This window comes from Malus domestica, chromosome 13, assembly GCF_042453785.1.
Source record: "Malus domestica chromosome 13, GDT2T_hap1".
In the NCBI taxonomy this organism is placed as follows: Eukaryota; Viridiplantae; Streptophyta; class Magnoliopsida; order Rosales; family Rosaceae; genus Malus; species Malus domestica.
The window spans coordinates 23,967,781-23,995,712 of record NC_091673.1 but is presented as its reverse complement, the minus strand read 5'-3'; the positions used below and the strand labels follow the sequence as shown (position 1 = coordinate 23,995,712).

General features: G+C 37.1%; 2 protein-coding genes across 3 annotated transcripts; both read right to left on the bottom strand.

Moving 5' to 3' along the window:
* Nucleotides 1-1,249: 1,249 nt before the first annotated feature.
* LOC103427621 (uncharacterized) lies at nucleotides 1,250-5,838 on the bottom strand. Of its 2 annotated transcripts, XM_029091630.2 has the most exons (8): nucleotides 5,429-5,838; nucleotides 4,882-4,974; nucleotides 4,640-4,707; nucleotides 4,259-4,331; nucleotides 3,515-3,627; nucleotides 3,284-3,388; nucleotides 2,475-2,574; nucleotides 1,250-1,706 (listed from the first exon to the last, which is right to left on the bottom strand). In XM_029091630.2, the coding sequence occupies exons 2-8, from the start codon at nucleotides 4,963-4,965 to the stop codon at nucleotides 1,530-1,532; spliced, it is 720 nt and encodes a 239-aa protein (XP_028947463.1). In that variant the 5' UTR covers nucleotides 4,966-4,974; nucleotides 5,429-5,838; the 3' UTR covers nucleotides 1,250-1,529. The 2 variants fall into 2 exon arrangements, with proteins under 2 accessions (XP_028947463.1, XP_070667021.1); XM_070810920.1 differs by lacking the exons at nucleotides 4,882-4,974; nucleotides 5,429-5,838 and having other exon boundaries at nucleotides 4,259-4,529; nucleotides 4,640-4,702.
* A 19,386-nt stretch (nucleotides 5,839-25,224) lies between these two features.
* On the bottom strand, nucleotides 25,225-27,411 carry LOC103427722 (sugar transport protein 10-like). Its single transcript, XM_029098338.2, has 4 exons — nucleotides 27,279-27,411; nucleotides 26,852-27,174; nucleotides 25,937-26,566; nucleotides 25,225-25,784 (listed from the first exon to the last, which is right to left on the bottom strand). The coding sequence occupies exons 1-4, from the start codon at nucleotides 27,409-27,411 to the stop codon at nucleotides 25,344-25,346; spliced, it is 1,527 nt and encodes a 508-aa protein (XP_028954171.2). The 3' UTR covers nucleotides 25,225-25,343.
* Between the last annotated feature and the right edge of the window lie 521 nt (nucleotides 27,412-27,932).

Genomic DNA, 27,932 nt, shown 5'->3' with positions numbered 1-27,932 from the left:
GTCCAAAATCGGTGCGTGACGTTAGAACGTAACTGTACACTATGAGGTACAAGGTGAACCTAGTCACTCCAAGCGCTCATTCTCCATCACTATTGCTAAAGACACCTCATACCTACAAAAACATATAAAAAAGGTCGTACCCAGTACAAAAACATATCAAACTGCAAAAACGCCATCTACACCATGGAAATGGTGTATTGGGAAAAGAAAACTCGGATAAGTTATGAAGCTCGTGTGAGTACCAATAATATTACTTATGTGATCAAAAAGTTAATCGATCTCATTTATAGAACATTTCAGAAATCCTTTGCATGTATAAAGTAATCCTCGCTCCGCAAATCTCGATACGATACACACAAGCATTCAACCGATTTTTCGTTCATACATATAATAAAATAATAGGGCTAGAACCACCCTCACAGCCTTGTTCCACACCGCTTGTGTCACAATCAACAAACTCTTGCTTGGACAAAGCCATTAATTTACCAGTTGTAAGCTTAGTAATTCCTTCCATGGCTGCCACTGCTGAAGAAGTCCAACAACATCCTGCAAGCATTTTATTACAATTAAATATCATGTTGTTTTTGTAGTATAAATTAAATAGTGGTTAATTTAATGGACATAGATTCGTATTTAGAGTACAAGAAACCATTTGGTTAAGTTTCAAGATTGTCTACAAATAAAATTGATTACCACATTGGCCTTGGTCCTTGGTTGGTGTCACGTCTCCTTTCTTTCTCCAATCTACAGTTGGCGGTGTTGTAGCATTTTCATATGGGGTGTGCCATCCATACACACATCCCTTTTTTACTTCTCACCATACCTTTCTAATTTTCGGTTGTCAGATCGGATGGATTAAAGAATATCAAAGAATAAAAATTAACAGAGGCGTGAGAAGTAAAAAATGTGCGTGAATAGCATATCCCTTTTAGATTTGAATGAAGTCTTTGTGGAACATTCGTGCCCCATGAATCCATTTAGGCTTTGAATTCTTCATTTGTAAGGTCTGCAAATTGATTGACGGTCAACTTGTAAGGTTTTGTTTTGCATCACTATTGGAAGATTCTATAGACTCCACGTTTTCCTTGAATATATGAAACACTTCTCCTCGTTAATGTCGGTATATGCACATCCATAACAAGCCATTCATTGCTCATATTTTCCGTACATTGATGCATCTTGGAGAGTGCGAGACGTGGCTTGAGAAGACAAAGCCCCCAAAATAAGGATCAAGGCCAGACAAATACAGTTGCAGTAGTAAGTCAATATTTGCTAATTCTAATTACAATAAGTGGCAAGACCTGCACCAATGAAAGTTGCAGTGCAGTCCCTTGAAATGTTTCGATAACTAGCGTCGCAGTATCATTAACATTTGAATCCATTCCCTGTCCATGTCTAGTGATCGAATAACATTTCTATGCTCTGAGAAATTATATCTATCATAATTTGTAGACTGTCGCTGTTCAACATTGCAAAATATACATAGAAATTATGGGACGAAAGATGAGTCTTCCAAACACAACACACCCCTAAGTGACGCGAATTAAAAGAACCACCATGATAAATACACATGTCATGACAAACATCAGAAGCCATGTGAAACAAGTAGTCTTGGATGTCTTCGAGTATATACCTGCTGCCCGTGTAGTGGCGTGACCAGTGCTTGCCAAGCTACTTTCAACAGCCTTCTCTGTAGAATCAAGTATCTGCACACATGCCATAACTACGTTATGAGATCAACATACATGTCATTCCATCAGCACTCCATTTACATCCAAGACACACCAAAGAGTAAATAGATAAAAAAATTTATGTAACAATCGATGTTGCATTATTGCTGGGAACATTTTCCAATGATTGCCATATATCTGAATATTAAAGGGTTTTCGCTTGTGACAACATACGTTCCATTACAATCATGACTAGCACAGTCAACAGCTTATATAAGAATACATATTGTGTTCCAAATTTTTCAGAGATCCAATAAAAGATACTCAGCAGCGTATCCTTCTTTTCCTATTGCAAGCCTCCCCAAACCCCTTTACGGTAAACTATTTCTTATTGTGTTATTCAACTTCCTTCTTTATTTTAAATTTATGAACATGGAAAACCGGATCAGATTCATATTGCAAGCTTCCCCAAACCCCTTTACTGTAAACTATTTCTCAACAAAAATTAAATCAGTTCTCCTGTTACCACTTAAATTCCTCGACAGATTTTTTTTTTTTTTTTTTTTTAATTTTTAGCCCCCGTCTCTTAGGACCTCATTACAGTCCCAACATTCATTTCTTCGTTTAACATTTTCCTTTTCAAGAATTTCTCCTAATCTCACACCCTCTAAATCCAAAGCAATATTCACCAAAACTTCCCTTCAGTGTCGCCCTAAACAAATCAAACCACTGCCAGCTAAATCCAAAAAGTATCGACTCTATAGACATTACAACATCCTGCAATAGATATTTCAGGGTACTTACTTTTTCAGTGTTTTCCAGGGAGTGACTCATCATGAGACTACTCTCTTTGAGCTGCCTAGCCAATCCAACCATTTCGTCCGTCAAATCCTCTTGAAGCTTTCTGTAAACAAGAGAGAAAAGTTTATAAGAATCGAAAACATAATGTGGAAAGTAATTAACATTTGAAAGTCTTAACGGCTGAATTGTGCGTGTTCTACTTTATGGACATCAATTGACTTAGGATTGAGGAAATTTCCTCTCTTAACAGTAACTGTATCTACTCTGATGGGTTATCTGGTTCAAGGTCACATTATTCGAGCCACCATCTGTTGGCAATTGTGTACAAACATGCAGAGGGATCTTAGAATCACTGCAGATGGCAGGAAAGACATGGGTTGGCCATGGACTAGGGTTGCTACAATTTGGATGGTCCTCCTAGTTCCTTAAGCACTCTGAATAACAGAGAGGCTGGGGGCTGTAGGCCAAGATTTATCTTTGGGTAGCATCTTGTGTTTGTTACCATCAAAGTAAAGCAAGAAATTGTACAGAAAGAAGGAACACATCCCAAAGTTGGCTGACTATTGTTCTAAACTTATCTGATGTCCCAAGTGAGCATCCGTGTCCTTTCTATTTGTACAAAAACCATATGCATTTTTTTAAGCAACAATCAACTTCTATTTTTACTAAAACAAAAGTAACTTCATATTGAAAACACATATAATTGCGTCACTGTGTTAATTAATGACTAACATCCTAGAACTCCCATTTTCAATTTCATCCAGTCTCATGACTCCAGTTTAATAGAAAAAATTGAGATACTGTGAATATACCTATGCTTTTCAATGTGTTCTTGGGCTGCAGCATCCAGTTTGACAGGCCCTGAAGAATCAACACCAGCAGTCTCGCGAGTTCCATCTTCAGTACTTGAGATTGGCCTGTTTAACAAAAACACAGTTAAAATAAAACAAGTTATTGCAGACAAAATATCACTAAGAAGGAGCTGAAACCATAGTGATAAGAAGGAGCTGAAACCATAGTGATCCCAACTATCATTCACTTACACAAATCTCCTTCTCAAACCTGGAGAAGGGGGAATCTGATTGTCTCCTGTATCAGAAGAGTTTGCTTTGACAGAAATTCTTGCAAGGGGCTCTTCGGGTGTTTGAATATCAGGCTGGGAATTGGCGAAAGAAATCACAGTTAGGAGCAAGGAACTCCATATATTGCACATATATACATTACATTCTTCGACCAAAAAACAAACAATACATTACATTCTAAAGAAATATTTGCTTGCCAAACTGTTAATCGGGTATACTATGCCAGATTCACAATATTCAATATACCATGTCAGATATCTAGCAATAGAACATTATCCATATATTACAGATTCACTCTTGAGATGCCATGAACTGACACAACAAATTACACGCAGCATGAAATGGTGTGGACACTTGAACTATAAACTATCTCTAGAAATTGTTCCCCGCATAAGAACTAAAAGCTGTCCAACCATCCACCACAGCTGAGAAAAAAAAAAACCTGTACTATTTTTGTTGTCATGTCAACCAGTCTCCCAAGAAATTTGTTTCAGCCTAACAATATTTTGTTTCGCATACCTTATCATTATAATTTCCCGGCTTTCAAACTAAATCTACTATTAGTAAAATTGATTCGAATCATAGAAATTCACAGAACATTGTAAATTAAAGTACACATTTTGCCAATGTAACTGGTTTAAAGTACATAAAACCAACACTTCAACAAAAGGCAACGTGTATGCTTTCTAGATCATATGCACGCACCGGTGGAGCAGCTAATTTGGAAGCAATGGCTTCAATCTTCTCTGAATAGTCACTCAAAACAGCCTTTGAAACTCTGGGTATAAAATTGAAGATAATGATATCAATTAGTAAACTAAGAATGTTGCAAACTCTTAAGTAGGGCACAGTATCAAGAAAATACATAGAAATAGAGAAGATGAAAATGTTGATCTGTGTAGCCACCGTTAGTACCCAGTATCAAGAAAATAGCGTTTGGAATGTGAATCAATATTTCCATCATACCTACCAAAATCTGTAACGGTTCGTAAGGTAAAAGAAAGGAAGCGTATTGGAACATGCATCAAACTATTGAACAAATAATCGTTAAACAAAAGTAAGGGAGAATATAAAACACATACTGACCTTGGTAAGCCTTCTGGAGTTCTCTCTTCAGCTAGTTGTTCTACCAGTTCTCGTAAAGTAGCAACATACTGCAAAGTAGCTGTACTTAGTCATCCATAAATGGCACACATCCCCAAAGCAAAAACCAACAAAAAAAACCTAGAACTGTAAATATCACGCCGAGAAAACAGAAATAGTTGGCACAAAGCAATTACCTGCAAATGGATAAAATTTTGTAACCTATAATTCTAATAACAACATACATGTACAAGTTTTGCCTGGTTCTGTTGCTGAGGCGCAGCTGCAAGCAGCCTCTTCAAATTCACCTCTGTTTTACTGATTCTCATCCCAAAATCCTACACCATTGAACAAACATAAAACAACAAACGATTCAACACTCAACAAACATTCAACCTACACCCATGAAACCATCACTTCTTAGTAAATGATCTCTATGCTTTGTTTTTTTATCTAAACCACTTCTTAGTAAATGATCTCTATGCTTTGTTTTTTATCTAAACGTCCTATTATCAAACAGCTATTTGAAATGGTTTGAGTTATAAAACCTGACCCTGAACAGGCCTGACTCTTATCAAATAGCTCTCGAAAATTCGATATGCGAAAACCGAAACAAAGAAATGGATCCCAAATCTCATCCCACAATGAACAATGACCCAAAGTTACATGAACAAAAACAATAGGAACATTTCAAGCTGTACAAAACTAAACACATCATACATCCAATCCCATACCATTCAAAATTCCAATACCCAATTGAAAAGAATAAATAGAAAGTGTTCAAAGTCTAACCTTTTAATTCGCCCAAACAAATTCCAATTGAATCGTTCGTCAGTCTCCCGCAGCTAAAATCAAGAATTGGGTTCTCTTCGTTTACTGGATTTTGATTCCGAAAATGGGATTTCTTTGAATTTGATGATTGCCTGCGAACAGGTTGCGAACCAGCCGAGGAGATGAAGGGGGTCAGTTTCTCTGGTGTTTTCTTCTTCGATTGCAGACCAAAGCTTGATGGAGGTTGAAGGAGAAGAACAGGAAATGAAAAAGTTTCTACCACACGAAACTCGACTTTTATGTCACTTTTCCTACTTGAACTCAAATTTGCCACAATCCCTACAACTCGATATTTGGTAGAACAACTCCACTGTGGAAACCTCCCGTCTATTCACTATTTAATTTACCTACTGTCCTTAATAAATAATAACTGTCTTTTATATCTTCACCGTTGCACTTGAATAGCTCTGACAATAGGCAATAAATTTTTTTTTTTAATAGTACAAAATAATTTTATTTGTAATTTCGGATAAGATTTTTAATCATTACACCATGTGTCATTATCCAAAAAGACAATTATTAGTGATGGATTTCCATATCCAATGTCGTCGTGCCACATGTCATTAACTTTTCAGAATCTTTGAAAATAGATTTCGATCAGATTTTTAACCAAAGACGGCATGCCAAATGGCACTATCTACAACCTAATCCTTTATTAATCCTCCATATAATCTAGACCTAGCATTCGTGTCGTGTTTCTCGTGTTCGTGTCGTTTTCGTGTCATACCCGATAGCTTAACGGGTCTTGTCGTGTAATACCCGTTAAAGTAAACGGGTAATATGACCCAACCCGAAATATTATCAGGTAATATGACCCAACCCGTTACCTGTTAAGAAAAATATATTTTAAATCAATAAAAATGAAAATGAAAAACATAATTTGACCCCAAAAAAATTTAAAACATAATACTAAATTAGTGTATACTTACTAAATTTTGGAATTGAGGAAGTTGTAAAGCTTTTCATTACAAGTGATTACATTTTTCACACTTCTACAATAATTTTTATTCATTTTATTCATTTTGCACTCAAATAAAAAACATTGTTCATGAGATTTGGAGGGTTTTAAAAACCTAAACGATCATGTAACTATCGTAAAAGCGTTGAGGATGCAATTATGAACTTTTATTATGCTTTCACATATTTCAGACTTATACATTAATGATTATGAATTTTGTTTATTTTGAACTCCCTTAAAATTACTATTCATGATAGTTTGTAAGGTTTTAAAAATTCAAACGATCATATACCCATCCTCAAAGCGTAGAGGATGCGAATACAAGCATTTGCATATTTTTTTCATATTTTTCGCACATGTAAATTAATTATTATAATTTTTTTAATGTGTTTGGTATTTTTAAATTACTTGATACTTTTATTTTTAATGTGTTTTATGATTTTTAATCTCAATCTTTGCTTATAATATCCTATAAAAATAAATAAATAAATAAAACTTACATTTTAAATTTTATATAGAATAATAATTAATAAACAATATATACATATTCATTATATCTATTGTATTTTATAGTAAGTTTTTTTGGTAGTTTAAAAAATTGGAATCATCAAAATAACTTTTTTCTTATTGTGTCGAAACAGGTTACCCGCGTGTCACTCTAGTGTAAACCTGTTAAGGACCCGTTATTAACGGGTTATTATCGTGTGACCCAATAATGACCCGATTAGTTATCGTGTTGACCTGAAACCCGTTATTTTCGTGTCGTTTACGTGTCGTGTCAACGGGTCGTGCAAGAAATTGTCATGTCTAATATAATCCATCATCCATCCTCTAAAATCTCACACCAATTTTCTCAAGATCTCTATCATTATTCATAGTTTTCGCTTCCTTCTTCACCAAAATCAAAATTTGTATCATTATTCATAGTTTCTACTTCCTCGTTACAATATCTTTTTCTTCAAAGATGATGTGGGAAATCGATCAGCAAGAGGAAGAATTGTTTAACCAATCAGAAGGAATGTTGCCCAAAATAAGATTAAAGATGATGAGGAGCGTAGAATGAGAAATGACAAAGCAAGAATGGGTAGAGCCTCACATTCCCGTCGAGTCATCCAAGCTGTGGGTCAGATCTGCAGGCCTAGCCGTTCCGCAAACCTTGATAGAAGTAGGCAACGACGAGGTACACATATCTTCGATGATTATTTCTGTAATAGTACATTCCCTGATACGTACTTTAGACATCGTTTTAGAATGGAACGACATTTGTTCAACAAAATCATGATTGCTGTTTGCAACCATGATTCTTACTTTGTGCAAAAGAAAGATGCTTTTGGTGCTATAGGTCTCATTCCTGAGCAAAAAATTATTGTTTCCTTGCGGATGCTTGCATTTGCAGCATCTGCAGACCAAGTGGATGAGATAGCAAGGATGGGGAAATCAACCATCCTTGAGTCCCTTATGAGGTTTTGCAGAGCAATCGAATCTATATACATCGCAGAGTACCTCTGAAAACCTACTCACATGGACTTGCAACGGCTTCTGAAGAAGGGTGAGATGCGAGGTTTTCTTGGGATGATTGGAAGCATCGACTGTATGCATTGGACCTGGAAAAATTGTCCAAGTGCATGGCAATGCGCTTATGGGGATAGAAAAGGAGCAAAAAGTATAATTTTAGAGGCAGTGGCATCTTTGGATACATGGATTTGGCATGCATTTTTTGGGATTCCGGGAGCTCAAAATGACCTCAATGTCCTTGCCCAAGCCCCAGTGTTCAACGATGTCCTGCAAGGAAATGCACCAAAAGTCATGTCTAGGTCAACGGACGTAAGTACGACGGGCCATATTACCTAGTAAACAGCATTTACACAACGTGGTCAACGTTTGTCAAAACAATGCCACGTCCGCAAAGTGCAAAGGAAAAACACTTTGCAAGCTGTCAAGATAGGTGCAAGAAGGATGTGGAGCGTTGTTTTGGTATCCTCCAAGCTCGATGGGCGATTGTCAGGGGTGCTACCCTAATGTTTGATGTATAGTCGGTTCGATCCATCATGATGACGTGCATCATTCTTCACAACATGATTGTGGAAGATGAGTACGATTATGATGTTGTTGATGAATATGAGCCAGACACGATGAACAATTCCAAAACACAAATATATTGTGCTCATGACGCCACCGAAGAACCCATGCAACATGAGCCATTAGAAAGGGATGGACGTTACAATGAAATGCTCATTCAACGATATACTACACTTCAAAGGCCATATATTCACAATGCACAACAAATTAACTTGATAGAGCACCAGTGGCAATTGAAACAAGCTCAAGATACTTAAGTTCATTTAGTGTGTTTGTTTTTATTTGGTGTGTTTTTTTTAGTTCATTTAGTGAGTTTTTTTTTATTTGGTATGTTAATGTAATTTTATTTGATGTGTTTAAGTCATTTGAATAAAGATTCTCCTAGTATAAATAAATTACCAAATTAAACAAATTTACTCTCACTTTAAATAAAGTACAAATTCAATAAATTGGAAACAATATAAAGTACTCTATTCAATAAATAATAAATTACAACCCCAAGTACTCTATTCATCATCACTTAACCAATTTGTCGTGTTAGGATGATCTTTTCTTGTCGTGCTAGGACCATCTCCTCTTGCTCTCGCTTCTCTTGCACGCCTCATTCGCACCACATCCGCTTTCTCCGACTTCCAAAAATATTTAGAATTTGGTGACTTCCCTTCTAAAGACATGTTCATAATGTCACGATTTCGTTGAGCCATTCTTTCTTCTCTAACATGTTCCCTTTCTTGCCTAAGTAGCTCTATTTCTCTCTCATTAGCTTGAAATGCTCTCTCAACATCTACAACTTTTGCCTCCTCTGTAGCCTTATCAGCCTCAAATTTCACCATTTCCCGAGCCAAAGTCAATTCACCTTGGCGAGCAAGTTCTTCCATATACTTTGCATAATCATTCTTGGAAGCACTCCATTTTCTCTTTGAAGCCTTCTTACCTTGAGGCCTAATTGGATAACGGGTCGGCCCACCGGTTGAATGATCAGGTGTAGAGTGTAGAAGGGTGCTATTCATGAAAACTTCTGGACCGACATGCACAACTCTGAATTAAGGACAATCTTTAACAATATTCCTACATTTCCACTGGGTGAAAAATTTATTTTTGCTTTTGGTTTTAGCATTATACCAAGCTTGTGCTTGAAGTTCCTACACAATGCGGGAGAATAAATAATTATAATGAAAGTAGGTAACAAATAAATAATACAAACAAATAATTATAATCAAAGTAGCTAACAAATAAATAATATATTGTTACTTGATCCGTTAAATTTTCCCCACTTCAAAGATTACCACTAGTTTGTGCCAAGGCGTCTCTCCGCGTACTAAACGATTGGCTAAGTAATTTCCAACAACTGGATATCGATTCTGATGTGAAAATTAACTTGACACACAAATTAAACCCTATTAAACATGTAATTGTAGTATTAAGCAAGTAGGGATCATTCTAGACTAGGGATTAACTAGGGCTGCTAATCAACACAAATAAGACTAAAAAACACTAAACTAGACTCTATAGACTCAAAACTGACTCAAAACACTTAAAACAGCAACAAACAATAAAAAAGACTCAATTCTAGACCTAACGAGTGGTTTTGACCAAAATAAGACTTAACTTGACTCAAAAGACTAAAAGAAAACAGATTATGACTCAACTAACAAGACTTAATGAAAGGGGGATTGTTTTTGACGAATTTAAAACTCAAAATAGAAACTTTGCATAAAACACTTTAAGAAAACGAATTTGGTGAATTAAAAAGGGTAAAAGGCTAGTTAGAGGGTCCTTCTCCACACATGACATATGCAAACAAACCAATTTCCATTTATTATTCCTTTAAACTATGAATGACAACACCCCAAGTTAACCGTGATAGCACAAATTAACCATCAGATTTTCCTTATTTCATTGAATTGGACGGAATACGCATCACAACCAAATTATCCTTCTCAAGTCCCCTAACTATGACAAACATGATAGAAAACATATCAAAGGTCATTAAGTTCTTTGAAAATCATAAGCATTGACGAGGCATTCATAACTATGAAAAGCATGATACTTATGCCCAGGATTTTAACACAATCATGACTAGTGACTTTTACTACTTGTGAATATAAGTTCATAACGATTAGGTGAAACTCCCTTATACTCTAGCATCAAGCTTATGCATGCAAACTAAGTATGCATCCTCAATCAACATACATAAACAAGTTTTAATAACTTAGAAAAGCAAATCACATTCAAGACTCAAGAAACAATAACTGGATGTAATCAATTCATACAAAGCATATAATCATGGCTTCGATTTCACCTCTAAGTAAAAAGAAATTAGTTCCTCATGTTCGCAATTAAACAAAGATAACTTAAATTAGACATTGAAAATAAAAGATAGAAAACACCTAAGAACGCTCTCGCAATCCAATGTTGAATGGCAAGGCACGGCAAAAGGCTCCAAGAATTCTCTCAATTGTATCTGAATATGTGGGTGTGTGGTGTAGGAAAATATGGTAGAGGGTGGTGGTTTGAATTGTGGCAGAAAATATGTATTTACAGGCTAGGGTTTTGCGCAAAGTAGTGGAGGAGAAGGATTACACAATCCTAGAGGAATAGGACTAGGAAATTCAGCACAAAGCTTCTAGAAAGGGATTAAATTTTCTAGAGGAAAAAGGATCAGGTTATTTGCATTGTTTCAGGGCTTTTAGAATTAGATATTAAGTATTCTAATGTGATAAGGAGTCCCCCTTGCAGCTGGAATTAAGGTAGGATAGGATTATGATAGGATAAGATAAGATAAGATAAGGTTAATTTAGATGAGATAAGGTTGGATAAGATAAGGCAGTTTGGATAATATCTCCTTCTTTTGAGCTGATTCCTTATCTTCAATGTCTTGAATTAATTTCCTCAACTCTTTAGCACATTCCTAGCCTCTCTTGAACTTCAAATTCGTCCATTCCTTATGCTCCATATGTAAGCTATCCATTCCAGCCCAAAACTACTCTAAAATGCTCCAAAATGCACTTTCTTGCCAACTTTGTCATTTGGACCTACAAACACACGAAAATAGCTTAAAACACTATAATAAGTAGAAACTAGCTATGAAAATGCAAGAAAACAAGCTAACTAAGTCGCATAAATATGCTCCTATCAGATTCTTTGGTTCTTTTCCCACCAATTTTCTCAAGAAAACTAGTATGAATAAGACTCCACATTTCTCGCAATTGCATCTCATTACCCATAATCAGATCATGAGTAACTTCAACCTAGTTAGTACACAATGCAACATCTTCAAAAAGCGCCCAATTCGTACCTGCATCAATAGTCATTTTGTTGGGAAAAAAATTAGATTGAAACTTTGAGAGAAATATAGGAATGTGGATGAAAGTAGTTGAGAAAATATGAAATTGTGGTGTAAGGTAGAAGATAATGAGAAGGTATTTATAGAAAAGTAAAATCATTTTTTTTATTTTTCAAAAAAAAATTTTGGATTTTTAATAATTTTTTTCATTTTTTTTAAATTCACGTAATTAATCTATACTGTTGGATTTAAACAAATTTGAATTACAACACTCCAGATTGTGTCATGTGGCACAACAGTAACATTTCTGATTTTTTAACTATTTTTTCTTTTTGTTTTTTTTAAAAAGTCGAATAACGTAGACCGTTGATCTCAAATCCAACGGCTGATATTAAATAAGGTTTTTTTATTTTTATTACCGTTGGAAATCCAACGGTTCACAATTTGTAGCCGTTGAAATCCAATGGGCGTGGGGAAGCCCATGGCTCCCCAACGGTAACAAAAAATTAGTGCACCGCGGGCCCCTTTTTCTGACTTTATGTCCCCTGATGCGCGCCCACTTGGGCTTGAACGCCACACGCCTGACAGAAAAATAAATAAATAAAAAAAAGTAAAACAGGCATCTAACGTCAGACTTACCTTAGGCGTTCGGGCTGGCACGAATCCACGGGCCTAGCACTCGAGCCTGCTCGGGCTCCCTCGCCAGCCAACACTTGACTTCCTCCCTCAGGCAATCAAGCCTAGGGGTGGGCAAAAAAGTACAGGAACCGCGGGTTGGGGCGGGTAATCAAGGTTCAGGACGGGTACGGGCCGATTCCTATTTTGTAAAAACAGAAACGGGGCGGGACGGGGCGGGCCTTTGAAATTTTCCGTTCGGGCCGGTTCCTGAAGTATAGGAACCACGGGTACCCGGACCGGCCCGTTTGTAGTTAGAATGGACGGATGAGATTGAAAAGATCATCTCTCCATCCAATCTGAATCGTTGGTTTTAGGTTTCCTTGTCCTCAACCTATCGAATTCGACTGTCATTCTCACTCTGTCGATCAAGTTTCTCTCGTCGTCTGCACTGCATCGTCCCCTTCCCTTCACCACCCCGACAACACGACGGCCCAGGCGACCTCCATTTTCTTGATTTGTCACCTCTCTCTCACCTCTCTCTCGCCGTCTCGATTTGACATCCCAGGGACTAGACTTACAGAACCCAGCCACCTCTCCTCTCGATTTAACTACCCATCTTCTCAATTTGTCACCTCTCCTTCGCCGTCTCGAGTGCGTCGTCCCTTCCCCTCATCGAGGAGGATGAGATTCAGATCCTGCAGGTTTACTCCAAGGAGATCAGCAATCTACTCGCTACTGCTTCCTCCATCCCTATCAACTACTTCGTCTCCATCATCTTTCTCTATACAGCTCCGATCCTCTGCGGCCATGGCTACAGTCCTCGACTCCAGCGTCGTTCCCTGATCCTCCCATCTCCCTTCTTCAACCGCGCTCTCTCGGATCGCGGCTCCCTCGTCGCTCTATTCCTTGTCCGCCGGCGCTCTGTTGCTATGCTACAGAGGCCTCAAGGTCGGATCAGCTCTCCGAACTCACTCCGTCGGATCGTTGAGTTACGGTCCCGCTTCCGGACGAGCGAGCTGCCGTGGTGAACTCGTCGTCTGCGAGGCTCAGGACACCGCCGTCGAAGGTCAGTCTCCTAATCTCTCCCTTCCAGTCATGATTTCAATTTTTTTTTTTTCAAAGTTTTTATTTATTTAAGTGTTCATACTTTGTGTTTGGTTATCTGGAAAATTGACTGTAAAATTCTCCTTCAGTTTCTTAGCAATCAACAGAAGATTTGATTTTTGTGTAGAGATTGTTGTAAGTTGATAGATTTACATTGTTTATTTAGTAGAGGTGGAGCTTTCAGCCAAGAAAGTGACTGTTTTTCTTTGTTTTTCTCTGTCTAACTCCATATATTTAGTGCATATGATTCGATTTCATTGTGTTGATTGGTTGAATATGAATTAAGATTCAGATGTTAGTGCTAGTAGGAATAGAATCATAATATCTTGATATCTTGAACTCTTGAATATAGAAATGATAATGTGGAGGGTCTGATTCTTGATATATAGACAGAAATGATTCTATGTTAACTGTTCTATTTAATTAATGCGTTCAAGGATATAGGAATAGGCTAGGTGATCTCTGTGTTCAATCTGTGCAATCTGTGCAGCTGCTGTGTTCAATCTGTGCAATGTGTGCAGCAAGCTGTGTTTAATTTCTAGAATACCTATTTCTCTTTGTTTGATTAATAAATACTTCCATTATCTTTCTCTTGACAATTAGGCATATTAACATTTTGATTGAATTATTATCTTTCTCTTGACAATCTTCCAGATTGAATAATTATAATGTGAACATATTGGGCGTTGGATGTCATTTTGATTTTATTCATTTTCTTACAGATTGAATGAGGAATGATGTTGGATGTTTGATGTCACTGCAGATGTTAATGTGGATGTTATTTCGGTTTTAATGTTTATGTTTTTTTTTGGATTTGGAATAGCTCCTGTAATCTGTCTGTGCAAAAGGCAGAAGCTTGAAGCAGCTCTTGTAATTTTTGAAAACATATGTGCCGCTGCAGTGTGCACTGCAGCGCAATTTTATAAAAATGTGTTTTTGAAAAGAAAAAAAAAGAGTTGGACCCGTGGATCCGTCCCGGACCGGCCCGTTTCAAACGGGTCGGGTTAGGTCCGGTTCCAGAACTCAAAATCTCTCTACCCGCCCTGTCCCGCCCCGTTACAGTTTATAACGGGTAAGGCCAGGTTCCACTAAATTTGGGCCCGGCCCTGCCCGTGCCCACCCCTAATCAAGCCCTGTGCTGAGGCCTGTCCATCGAGCAATTGCTCCGGCTAGAGCTGGTCTTATATTTCACCTAGATCCTATCTAAATAGGATTTTTTTTTTTTATCGAACCTATCTATTTAGTTAATTAACCATGAAATTTATTTATCTTGCATGAGTGGAGCCTAATTCTAAAATAAATGGTTAATTGCAAGAGAGTGAGTTTTGGCATAACAGAAAAAAATGTTTTTTTGTGACAAAAAAGCAATTCAAAAGGTCACGAGTTTGAGTCGTAGAATCAGTCTCTTTGAAAGTAAGGGTAAGGCTGCGTACAATAGATGTTCCACTCCCCAACCCTCGTAAAGCAAGTAGCATTGTTGGCTTGGGGTCTCCACTAAACAGTTAATTGTAAGTGGTTAAATGTTTCTATTGGAACCAAATTTGCGCACATTTGCGGACTAGGCAAAGTCCAGTTGGTTGAATCCAAATAGGATATATATCTTCGAGAAGGAGAATCAAATCGCCAGTGTAGTTCTTGTTGTACTTTTATGCGCAAATAGAAGCAAATTCTAACAAAGTACCAAATATCAACGTCGTATATGAAAGCTAGAAACAATCTCAAAAGAAAAAATGAGATTTAATGTGGTTTGACGTACAGGTGAAGCATGGCGAAGAATTTCACTAAACAAACAGAGATTACAAAAGAGTGTTTAAACTCTCACAATATAAATCCCACAAATTACAAACCTTAAACCAAATGAGTAGAGAATCCAAAACAAATGGAGAAGATTCTCCCAAATTGCTCTCTAACTCACAATCTCACAAATTAACTCTCACCAAATTGCCACACGAATAAGCCACACAAAATAAACCAACCCTAATGTCCTATTTATAGAGCATAGGACTTAGGTTTACAAACCCAAAACCTAATCAAATAGGTAATTAACAAAATCTCTCCACCAAACAAGGAAACCAACCAAAAAGTCAAAATCTAGACCCAAAAAGGACACTAAACAAAGTTGGTAATAAATACCTAATTTCGAGACGCAAAACCCAATAGTTCTAAAGAAGAATGATGTGATTCATCATTAAGGAATAGCCTATGGATGGGCGTTAAGGAGATTCTAACAGATTCTATAAATTGTTATTTTGTTTTGTGTTGGGCCAAAAGGTATTCACAAGGCTAATAAGCCTTTGTATTCGGTTACAAGAGCTAGATTTGCAGACACAAAATTAATATTTCACTTGTCGCATTAGTCATCTTTCTCTTCCTTCCATCTTCACCATTCTTGCTTGTTACAAGGTCAAGGTTGATCAGAGGAATTGGTGTGGTCTTAACATTCAAACAATTAAATATTTATTTATAAGCCATTCTTTTCAAAAATCTATTAGATTGGCATAACTCTAGAGCACGAACCCCATAGAAAGAGAGGGAGAAAAAGGGAGAGAGTACCTAGTCAAGCTTTATCTGGTAAACCCTAGAGAGGGTACTTCTTCTTTCTAGTAATCAGAGTAACAGAGCTCAATCTATTCCGAAACTATATAAATCGCATAAAGAATGCTTGAGATCATGTCGCTTTACCCCATTTTTTTATCGACAAAATTGTCTTGTGTGAGAACTCAGGGTTTAATATCGTCCGTTGATCCATTTGGGAACAAGTTTCATTGATAAGCTCGTATTTATATATATTTTACATCAAATTCACTTGTCTTTTCTTAGTTAGTTCCTTATATTTTTGAGTTATTTACTTTGTTTTTGTGTTTTGTGGGATTTGTCAAGCAAATAAAAGAAAAATAGCACAAATGGGATTTTAAGTAACAAATTCGTCAAAACTGCCTGTGCAGATCAGCTGACTTTGGAAGCAAGTTGCGAACATTTCAGAATGAATTAGAGAATGAGCCGAAAAGCTACGGATGTCTATTTTTTGGAGCATTTCGCGGATTGTTAATATCATTTGCTAGAAAAAGTTATGGCCATTTTAACACTGAAACGTTACCAAGAGGCTGAGCAGTTTGTAACTGCAATAGAAGCAATAAACCCAATAAATCTAACAATCAAAACTGATGGAGCCAAGAACAAGTCAGCTGATACCTATTCAAACATCAAAGGAAATGGAAAAAAAATGAGAATTAAGTGGGAGTAATTGGCATAAAGGCTACCCAAAGATTTACAATTGTTTTACCATTTCCTCTCACTTATTGTCATTACTAAATGGCTATTAGTGGGTGAGTTAAGGAGAACAAAATGATGCAGCAAGAATTGGTTTAAAAGCAGCGTTGGGGAAGGAAGGAAAAGGAGGAGGCCTCGGTCGATTTCCTTCGGTTCTATCTTCTCAAACTCATGTCTATCTTTTGTTTTAACTTAAGGATTGTGTGTAACTAAATTTTTAGTAGTTAGGGGCTGTTTTGAAGCCCTGAATATGATTGCAAGTTTGTTATGACATTTCGTTTGAAATACTTTTATGAATGGATGAAAATTGGTTCACTACTTGTCTCATTGATGAATTCTTTAGTTGTTTTCTATGGATGCATACGTAGTAAGCATATCTAGGATTCTAATGCTATGAATATGTGTATGCCTACCCTTTTCGAATGAGGACCTACATATGTTCTAGAGTAGTACTTGTTAATTGCGATTAACATGTGAACTAATTTCTAGGATAAGTAAGACAACGCTAGTACTTACGATGTCTTGTGATGACTCAAACTCTTTTCATTCTTAATGATTTCTACTTGTTAAATCTATGAACACGCCATTCTAGATTGCATGCTAGGAACTAAGTTAAGTTGAAAATGCCATTCTCTTAACATACTACATAAGAAAGAGTAACAGGTTGAGTTCTAACATTGAGCCAACTTGAGCATCTTCATCCAGAAATAAAAGGAATTTGAATTAAACATAACATATTTGCATGATTATAGGGTGGTGGATAGCAGTTCCCCTAACTCGTTTTTCTTAATTTGTGAACTACTTAAAATCTGTTTCTGTCTTGTTTTTGTTCAATTTAATTTAAATAGCAAATCAACTCAAAAAATCCCAAACAATTGTGCGAGCGTAGCTCTGTGTGTCTAGTGTCTTCATATAAAATTTTGTAGAATTTAGATAAGTGGAAGTTGGTCTAATAATTATTTTTCGGTGGCTGGCCAGTAAGGACAGCAGCCCAGTTTATGTGACATTTTAAGTAGTTAGATAAAACAATTTTCTGCGTGAAAGACCCTTATTTTCATATGCTACAATTGACAAATCTTAGTGTTAATAAGGAAAATCAATAGGATATTTGTGTGCTACTTTGTGGTGTGCTTTTAATCTTATCATTCATAGCTCATTGGGCTCCAGTGCATTTCAAGAAAAGCGTGGTTCTATTGTCAACGTCTATCTATTAAAAGCACCTCAACGACAGAGGTAAGGCAGTAAGGAACTATTCATTTTAAACAAGAATTATTTTTGTGCAAGTCTATCCGTTTTGGAAAGAAAAAGGACAAGGGCAAGGGCGTTAATATTCACAAATATCATATATATTGAATCGATGGACCTTCTTTTTTGTATGTTTAGGCAATTGAGCAGCCCTAACCCTACCTTTCATTTCACCGTTAACACGTGCTCTAAGGTGTCAAGTTATGGTGGACTAAATCTATTCAAGGACTGTTGGAGTAATATTAGAAAATAAGAAAATAACAATAAAATTCTAATAATAATAATCATAAAGAGAATCACAACATCAATTATGTATGAGATTAATATAAACATCTAGTGAGAAAGTTAGAAATATTGACAAGCTTGGAGATTGAGGCTTGCATAAATGCAATGTCCTAAAGACAGAATTTCGCCCCTACACATATTGTGCTTGTAGTTCGGTAGGCGTCCATCTTCTAAAATTCAACAATCTATAATCCGAAGTCAAAGCACTTTAATCTTAAAACTCTAGCAAACTTTTTATATTTCGTACTTTAAAGACACGATTCGGAATTTAACAAACTAAGAATGAGAGAAACAAAGTGGGGAAACACTATTTCTCAAGAGTAAAAACTAACTCTAATTTTCTTTCATTTAATACCAATGGTTTCATGGGTTTATATAGAACCCAATTATTCCTTATTAAAAAGATGTAAATTTTCATCTATAAGTATACATCACTTATCAAGGGAATGCACCAAAATAACATAACATTTCTAAGAAAGATGGTTAACACTATTCTTCATTCAATTTTTAAAATTATATATTAAAATATTTCACATTATAATATATAATTTCCAACAAAAACTACGTTTAGGCTATCAAAAATTATTAATTTAAAGAATATTGTGCGACTAATTTTTTTTTATTTTCAGCGATGCATCCCGGCTTCGGATGTACATAGATACCTAGCTCTTGGCTTAATTTAGGCTACAAGTGTCCTACATCCCCAATAATAAGTCCAGGGGTTGAATTTTACCCAAACAATTGGGCTAAAAGACAAAAGCCACTTAGAGCAACTCCAGCGGGATGAATCGCTGGAGGGACAGTGGGAGGAACAGGGCCGGATCGCCCGAGGGAGCAAGGCCAGCGTTGGCTGGCGAGGGAACTGGAGCAAGCCCGAGCGCCAGGCCTGTGGATTGGTGTCGGCCCTTGAGCCCGAGATGGGTCTGACGTCAGCTGACGTCAGACGCCTTTATTAATTTTTTTCTATTAACCGCGTGCCATTCAAGCGCGCGTCAAGAGACACAAAATCAAAAAATGGGCTCGCGGCGCAGATTTGTTTTGTTACCGTTGGGGAGCCACGTGGCTTCCCCACGGCTGTTGGATTTCAACGGATATAAATTGTGAACCGTTGAATTTCCAACGGTAAAAAAAAAAATAAAAACTTCATTTAATATCACCCGTTAGATCTGAGATCAACTCCACGTTATTAGACTTTAATTTTTTTTTAAAAAATAGTTAAAAAATCAGAAATGTAACCGTTGTGCCACGTGGCACAATCTGGACTGTTGGAATTCAAATTGGTTTAAATCCAACGATATAGATTAATTAGATGAATAAAAAAATTTTAAAAATGTAAAAAATTATTAAAAATCCAAAAAAAAATTTTGAAAAATTAAAAAAAAAAATTGATTTTACTTTTCTATAAATACCTTCTCATTATCTTCTACCTCACACCACAATTTCATATCTTCTCAAAGTTTCAATCCAATTTCATATATTGTCAAGTTTGAATCCAATTTCATAGTTTTATATATTTACTTTTCTATAAATTCAACATATATTGTCAAGTTTGAATTCAATTTCATAATTTTATATATTTACTTTTCTGTAAATCTAATTTCATATATTGTCAAGTTTCAATCCAATTTCATAGTTTTATATATTTACTTTTCTATAATAAATTCAACATATATTGTCAAGTTTGAAATCAATTTCATACTTTTATATATTTACTTTTCTATAAATCTAATTTCATATATTGTCAAGTTTCAATCCAATTTCATAGTTTTATATATTTACTTTTCTATAAATTCAACATATATTGTCAAGTTTGAAATCAATTTCATACTTTTATATATTTACTTTTCTATAAATCTAATTTCATATATTGTCAAGTTTCAATCCAATTTCATACCTATCTTTCTTAAATACCTACCTTTTCTATAATCTACTTTTCTATCTTTCTATAAATCTAATTTTATATATTTGCTTTTTCTTAAATACCTATCTTTCTCTCAAAGTTTCAATCCAATTTTTTCCCAAGAAAATGACTAATGATGCAGGTACGAATTGGACGCTTACTGAAGATGTTACATTGTGTACTAGCTAGGTTGAAGTTACTCATGATTCAATTTCGGGTAATGAGATGCAGTTGAGAGAAATGTGGGGTCTTATTCATACCAATTATCTTGAGAAAATTGGTGGGAAAAGAACCAAAGAATCTTTGTCCAGTCGTTGGAGACTACTGAGCAAATCGTTTAGTACGTGGAGAGACGCCTTGGCACAAGCTAGTGCTAATCTTCGAAGTGGGGAAAGTTTAGCGGATCAGGTAACAATATATTTTTTATTTGTTTGTACCATACCCAAATTTACATTACCTACTTTGATTATAATTATTTCTTCTCCCGCATTGTGTAGGACCTTTAAGCACAAACTTGGTATAATGCCAAAACCACAAGCAAAAACAAATCGTTCAACATGTGGGAGTGTTGGAATATTGTCAAAGATTGTCCTAAATTCAAAGTTGTGTCTATCGGTCCACAAGTGGCCTTTAACAGCACCCATCTACACTCTACCCCCGATCATGCCTCACATGATCATGATGAAGATGATACAGAAGAAGTGCCTGAAATGCCCCCGTTGAACAAGCGTTGGGGTAACCCGTTTTCCAATTAGGCCTCAACAAGGTAGGAAGGCTTCAAAGAGAAAAGGTAATGCTTCCAAGAATGATTATGCAAAGTATATGGAAGAACTTGCCCGCCAAGGTGAATTGAGTTTGGCCCGGGAAATTGCCAAATTTATGGCTAATAAGGCTAGAGAGGATGCAAAAGCTGCAGCTATTGAGAAAGAATTTCAAGCTAATGAGAGAGAAAGAGAACTACTTCGGCAAGAAAGGGAACAGGTTAGAGAAGAAAGAATGGCTCAACGAGATTGTGACATTACGAAGGAGCCTTTAGAAGGGAAGTCTCTAAACTCTAAATATTTTTGGAAGTCAGAGAAAGCAGACATGGTACGAAGGAGGCGTGCAAGAGAAGCGAGAGCAAGAGGAGATGGTCCTAGCACGACAAGAGAAGATCATCCTAGCACCACAAGAGAAGATCATCCTAGCACCACAAATTGGTTAGGTGATGATTATCCATTCACAAACCCATAATTTTCCAATCACTTTGTTTGTAATCGGAGCCCATAATTTTCCAATCAATTTGGGTTGTAATTTCTTATTTATTTAATTTGGTAATTTATTTATACTAAGAGAATCTTTATTCAAAACACATTGAAACACACCAAATAAAATTACATCAACATACCAAATAAAATTACATCAACACACACCAAATCAAATTACATCAACATACCCAAAAAAAAACACTAAATGAACTTAAAAAAACACACCACATAAAATTAAATAAACACACCAAATAAAAACAAACACTAATGAACTTAATTATCATCTTCAGCTTGTTTCAATTCCCACTGGTGCTCTATCAAGTCAATTTGGCGAGCATTGTGCATATATGGCCTTTGAATTACAGTATATCGTTGAATGACCCTATCATTGTAACGTCCATCCCTTTCTAATGGCTCGTGTTGCACGGGTTCTTCGGTGGCGTCATGAGCACAATATATTTGTGTTTTGGAATTATTCATCATGTCTGGCTCATATTCATCAACAATATCATAATTGTACTCATCTTCCACAATCATGTTGTGAAGAATGATGCACGTCATCATGATGGATCGAAGCGACTCTAAATCTAAATCAAATATTCTGGCAGCACCCCTAACAATCGCCCAGCGAGCTTGGAGGATACCAAAACAACGCTCCACATCCTTCCTGCACCCCTCTTGACAGCTTGCAAAGTGTTTTTCCTTTGCACTTCGCGGACATGGCACTGTTTTGCCAAATGTTTCCCACCTTGGGTAAATGCCGTCTACTAGGTAGTATGGCTCGTCGTACTTATGTCCGTTGACATAGTATGTCACTTTTGGTGCCTATCCTTGCAGGACATCGTTGAACACTAGGGATTGTGCAAGCACGTTGAGGTCATTTTGAGCTCCTAGAACCCCGAAAAAGGCATGCCAAATCCATGTATCAAAAGATGCCACCGCCTCCAAAATGATACTTTTTTTATCCTTTTCTATCCCCATAAGCACCTTGCCATGCACTTGGACAGTTTTTCCAAGTCCAGTGCATACAGTCAATGCTTCCAATCATCCCTGGAAAACCTCGCATCTCCCCTTTCTTCAGAAGCCTTTCCAAGTCCATATTAGTAGGTTTCCGGAGGTACTCTACGGTGTAGATAGATTCGATTGCTGAGCAAAACCTCATCAGGGACCCAAGAATGGTTGATTTTCCCATCCTCGCTATCTCGTCCACTTAGTTTGTAAATGCTCCATACGTAAGCATCCGCAAGGCAGCAGTAATTTTTTGCTCAGGCAGGAGACCCATAGCACCAAAAGCATCCGACTTTTGCACAAAGTAAGAATCATGGTTGCAAGCAGCGCCCATGATTTTGTTGAACAAATGACGTTCCATTCTAAAACGACGTCTAAAGTACGTATCAGGGAATGCACTGTTACGGACAAAATAATCGTCCAAGAGATACTCACATCGTCGTTGCTTGTCTCTATCAATGTTTACAGCACAGCTGGGCCTGCAGATCTGAACCATAGCTTGGATGACTCAACGGGATGTGAGGCTCTTGCCATTCTTGATTCGTCGTCTCTCCGTCTACTCTCCTTATCCTCTTCCCTCTGATTTTGGGCCGCCTGGCATTTGAACATTCCTTCTGATTGGTTAAACAATTATTCCTCTTGCTGATCGATTTCCCACATCATCCTTGAGGAAGAAGAAGACATTGTAAGAAGGAAGCAAAAACTATGAATAATGATAGAAATTTAGGTGAATAAGGAAGCGGAAACTATGAATAATGATAGAGATCTTGAGAAAATTGGTGTGAGATTTTTTAGGATGGATGATGGATTATATGGAGGATTCAGAAAGGATTAGGTTGTAGATAATGTCATGTGGCATGCTGTCATTCGTTAAAAATCTTGTGGAAATCTATCATCAAAGATTGTAAACAGATTGTAACACGTGGCGCGACGTGATTGGTTAAAAATCTTATCGGAAATCAATCACCAATAATTGTCTTTTTGACTAATGACACATGGCGCAACGAGAACGATTAAAAATCTTATCAAAAATCCATCACCAATAATTGTCGTTTTGGATAATGACACGTGGTGCAATGAGAACGATTAAAAATCTTATCCGAAATTACAAATAAAATTATTTTGTATTATTTTATAAATAAATAAAATAATAATATTTTATTGCTATATTATTTTCGATTAATGACTCGTGGCGCAACGAAAACGATTAAAAATCTTATCCGAAATTACAAATAAAATTATTTTGTATTATTTTATAAATAAATAAAAATATTAATATTTTATTACCAATTGCCAGTGCTATTGAGTGCAGGGGTGGAGATGCAAAAGGCAATTACTGTTCATTAATGACAATTACTATTCACTGGATAGATAGCATAGTAGATTGCCCTAGAGACAATGGACCATGCTGGAGTTGCTCAACTCCACCCTTGGAGCCCTCCCCCTTGGTAATCCACTATTCAATCCACCTAGTGAACAGTAATTGCCCTTAATAAACAGTAATTGCCATTTGCATCTCCACCCTTGGAACCCTTCCCCTGGCAATTGGTAATAAAATATTAATATTTTTTTTCTCACCCAATCCATAAAATATTATTATTTTATTTATTTCTCTCTCTCTCTCTCTCTCTTCTCTTCATCGTGGCTCCTCTTCTTCTTCACCTTCTTCACCCTCGCATTCACCCTCACCTCATCAGCACCACCATCCCCCAAACCCTCCCCGCCTCCTCCCTCACCCCTACCTCCGTACTCCCCATCCCGCCCGTCGTCCTGGACGCACCTCCGTACTCCCCATCCCACCCGCCTCATGCCCTCACCCGCCTCACCGCCATCCTGGATGCACCTGCAGAACCTGACAGAAAAAAAATATTAAAAAAGGCGTCTGACGTCAGCTGACGTCAAATCCACCTTAGGCGCTAGGGCTGGCATGAATCCACCGGTCTGGCACTCGGGCCTACTCGGGCTCCCTCGCCAGCCAACACTAGACTTCCTCCCACCGGCCCTCAGCCCTTTCCTGGAGCCTGTCCCCCGAGCAACCACCAACGGTGGACTTGCTCTTAAAACCCTCATCTCTACTGACCCAATCTTGCAATTGGCAACAGATGGAGCCCACAAACTCGATTGGCAAAGATTGCGTCTAAAGCAATATAATGTAGATGACGTCTCTTCACGCACCAAATGAGGCGCGTCAGCCGAGTGAGCAAGACTCGAGGACCACGTGGACTATATAGTCCTTCAGCTACTTAATCAAACGGTTTTTGTTTTTTTGCCATAAAAAATTTTAAAAATTAAAAAAAATTAAAATCTAGAAAAATCTTTAAAGTTCAGATTTTGTTTTTCCTAAAATTCTGACCAATATGCTCAGCAAATTCTTTTCATCTAATGATTGGGTACTAATTGATTAATTCAAATCACGTCTATGTTAAACCTTATTGACAACCAACAAGGTATTGGCACATATATATGATTGACATTACTTCTAGCACATTTTTTTCTCCTCGTAGACTCTTGTTTACTTTTAGCGTTTAGATTGAATAAAGTAAAACAAAATTAGAAGACATAAATAAACAAAAGTATGCAAAATAGTAAATTATTGTGCTCAAATCGTTTCCCTTCTTTTTAATCAAATCTTCTTTCTTTTAATAAAATGCGGACGGAGAATTCAAATTTAAGACATCTCCATTGTGAATTGTGAAGAGAGAGTATGCCTATACTATTAGGTAATTGGTTATATATCAAACCCATTTGGTAGACAAAGAAAATAAAATGTGATTTTATTGATTTAAAACCCAAAAATTGAGTACAAGGGATGTACTTGTATTATTTACAAAACCAGGTGCTTGGATTATTTACAAATCCAACTCTTATTTTGTCAATCAAACTTGCCTACCAATGACAACCTCATCAGGGATGTACTTGCCCCAAAACCAATGTGCTTTCCACACTATATTCATCTCTTCAATCGGAACGTTCTTAGTCTCTGGGAGGAAGACGGCGATGAAGATGGTCATAATCAACACAAAACCGGCAAAGAAAAAGAAGAGACCAAACTTTAAGTGGCAAAGCATGCTGAGGAAGACTTGACCAATGATGAATGTGAACAACATGTTCACCGAGACGTTGATGGCTTGTCCGGCTGATCGGATCTCGAGAGGGCAGATCTCACTTGGCACCAGCCACCCCAACGGACCCCAAGACCATGCAAATGCTGCTACATATGCACATATCAAGAACAAGATCCAATTGGCTTCATGTTTTGTAAATGATCCTTCTCCACTGAGACCAAACTTCATGGCTATCATCCCTCCGATAGCAACCTGCAATGCAAGTTTAATTAGTTAGAAAATATACTTTAGAAATTCAGATTTAGTTGAAGGAAAAAAAAATGAGACATTTCCTATTATTGTTTAAATTAAGCTGGTAATAATGAATTAGTTTCATTGAATTGATCATGTCATTAATTGTGTACCTGGCATATCATCATTTGCGTACCACCTTCAAGGAACAATATTCTTCTTCCAAACTTATCTACTGTGAAAATGGAGACCAAGGTAGCGACCACATTAACACCGCCAGTGATGACTGTGGACATTAGAGAAGCTTCATCCCCAAAACCCAATGTCTTGAAAAGAACTGGGGCGTAAAACATGATCACATTGATGCCGGTGAGCTGCTGGAAGAATGGAATGAGAAAGCAAATGACAAGTTGAGGCCTATATCTTGGTTGTGTGATGTTCGTCCATTGGTTGTCGACTTTTTTGGCAGCCTCAGTAGCATCAAGAAGGTCTTGGAACTCATCATCAACATTGTTTGTGCCACGGATTTTTTTTAACATTTTCTCGGCCTTCTCGGGGTGACCTCTTTCTAGGATGGAATTTGGAGTGTCAGGAAGAAAGATTGCGGCGAGAGTCATCAGCAGAGAAGGAACGGCAGCAAGAGCGAGAGATATTCTCCAGCCAAAGCCGCCCTTGATCTTAGTAGTGCCAAAGTTGACAAGACCAGCCACTAAAATACCGATGGTGATGGCCATTTGGAACCCCATGTTTAGTGCTCCTCTAATCTTTGTTGGAGCTATTTCCGCTAGATAAACAGGAACAGACTACAAAATCACCATGCCATTATGAATCAGTTAGCTAGCTAGCCCTAAGGTAGCCCGAATCCAACCCTAAATTTTTTAGCTTGGGCCGTGTCAATCGCAAGTTCATCAAATTTTTCGGGCCTAAGGTATAAAGTGATTATGTTTGATATCACATTGGCAAACCACGTAATACGCTAGATGAGGTCCTTTTATGATGAAATCAATTATTATGATACTTTGATACGTAGTTTAACACATCATTTGTGGTCTAAAAGTGTAGAATCACTTTAGACTTGTATGCGTTACCTGATTTGCAAATCCAACACCAATACCAAGCAAGAGACGACCAATGATCAAAAGTGTAATGTTATTGGCAACACCATTTAGGATAGAGCCAAGAAGAAACACAAGGCCTGCCACAAACATGGAGATTTTTCGACCAAATTTCCTAGTAACCGTTGAAGCCAAAAAGGATGCCACCAACGCCGCAATGTAGAGGCAAGACGTGAACAATGTGAGAAGCTGGCTGTCAAATTTGCAATACTGGTTTTGATGAGTCTCATTCTTCATTTTTTGGAACACAGATGGGAAGAACTTTTTCAAGAACGACTCCATTGAAGTCACTCCCCCTGCATGTATACGAGCGATTATTCAAAACCCGGTTTTAATAGTACTTGTTTCACTTTATGATCTCAATTCTCTTAAACAAAGGGAAAATTATACAATTTATTACCTGAGATTCCGAGATCATATCCGAAGAGGAGACCGCCCATGGCAGCCGCCACACAAGTGAATATCACAAAGACGGTGACACCTCCTTCATAGCTCCTCCCTCCGCCATCGCCAACGAAAGCCCCTCCAGCCATCACAGTACAAAGTTTCGAAGTCCTAAAAGCCTCTTTGAATTATAAGCAAACCCAATTATCAAGAACAAGGGTAGAGAAGAAAGATAAGAATGATTTAATTCTCTTTGTTCCTTAATCTCTCTAAAATCCAAAAACGTAACGTTTATAAGGCATATGCATGCACCAAAAGGTAACTAAATATTGGCTGTCCCGACAACTAAATAACCTAATCGAAATTCTTTCCTTCCTTCTTGTATTTGCCATATTTAGGTTTGAAGAGTTGAATTTGATAGGATATTATCATGGCAAATTCTTGGTTTGGATTTTGGATTAGAATAAGATTAATTTGGCAGTGTATGTACATATACATGATTTATATTATGAATGGATGGATGGATCCGGATCCTCTTTGTGAGGATCCCGAGGATCCGCCAATCTTGTTCGTTCATCGTACGTACATCGTGCGGTTAGAAATTATTTTAAATATTTTTATTTAAAATTAAACACAAACAGTACTTGACAAAAACTGACCGTACGATGTA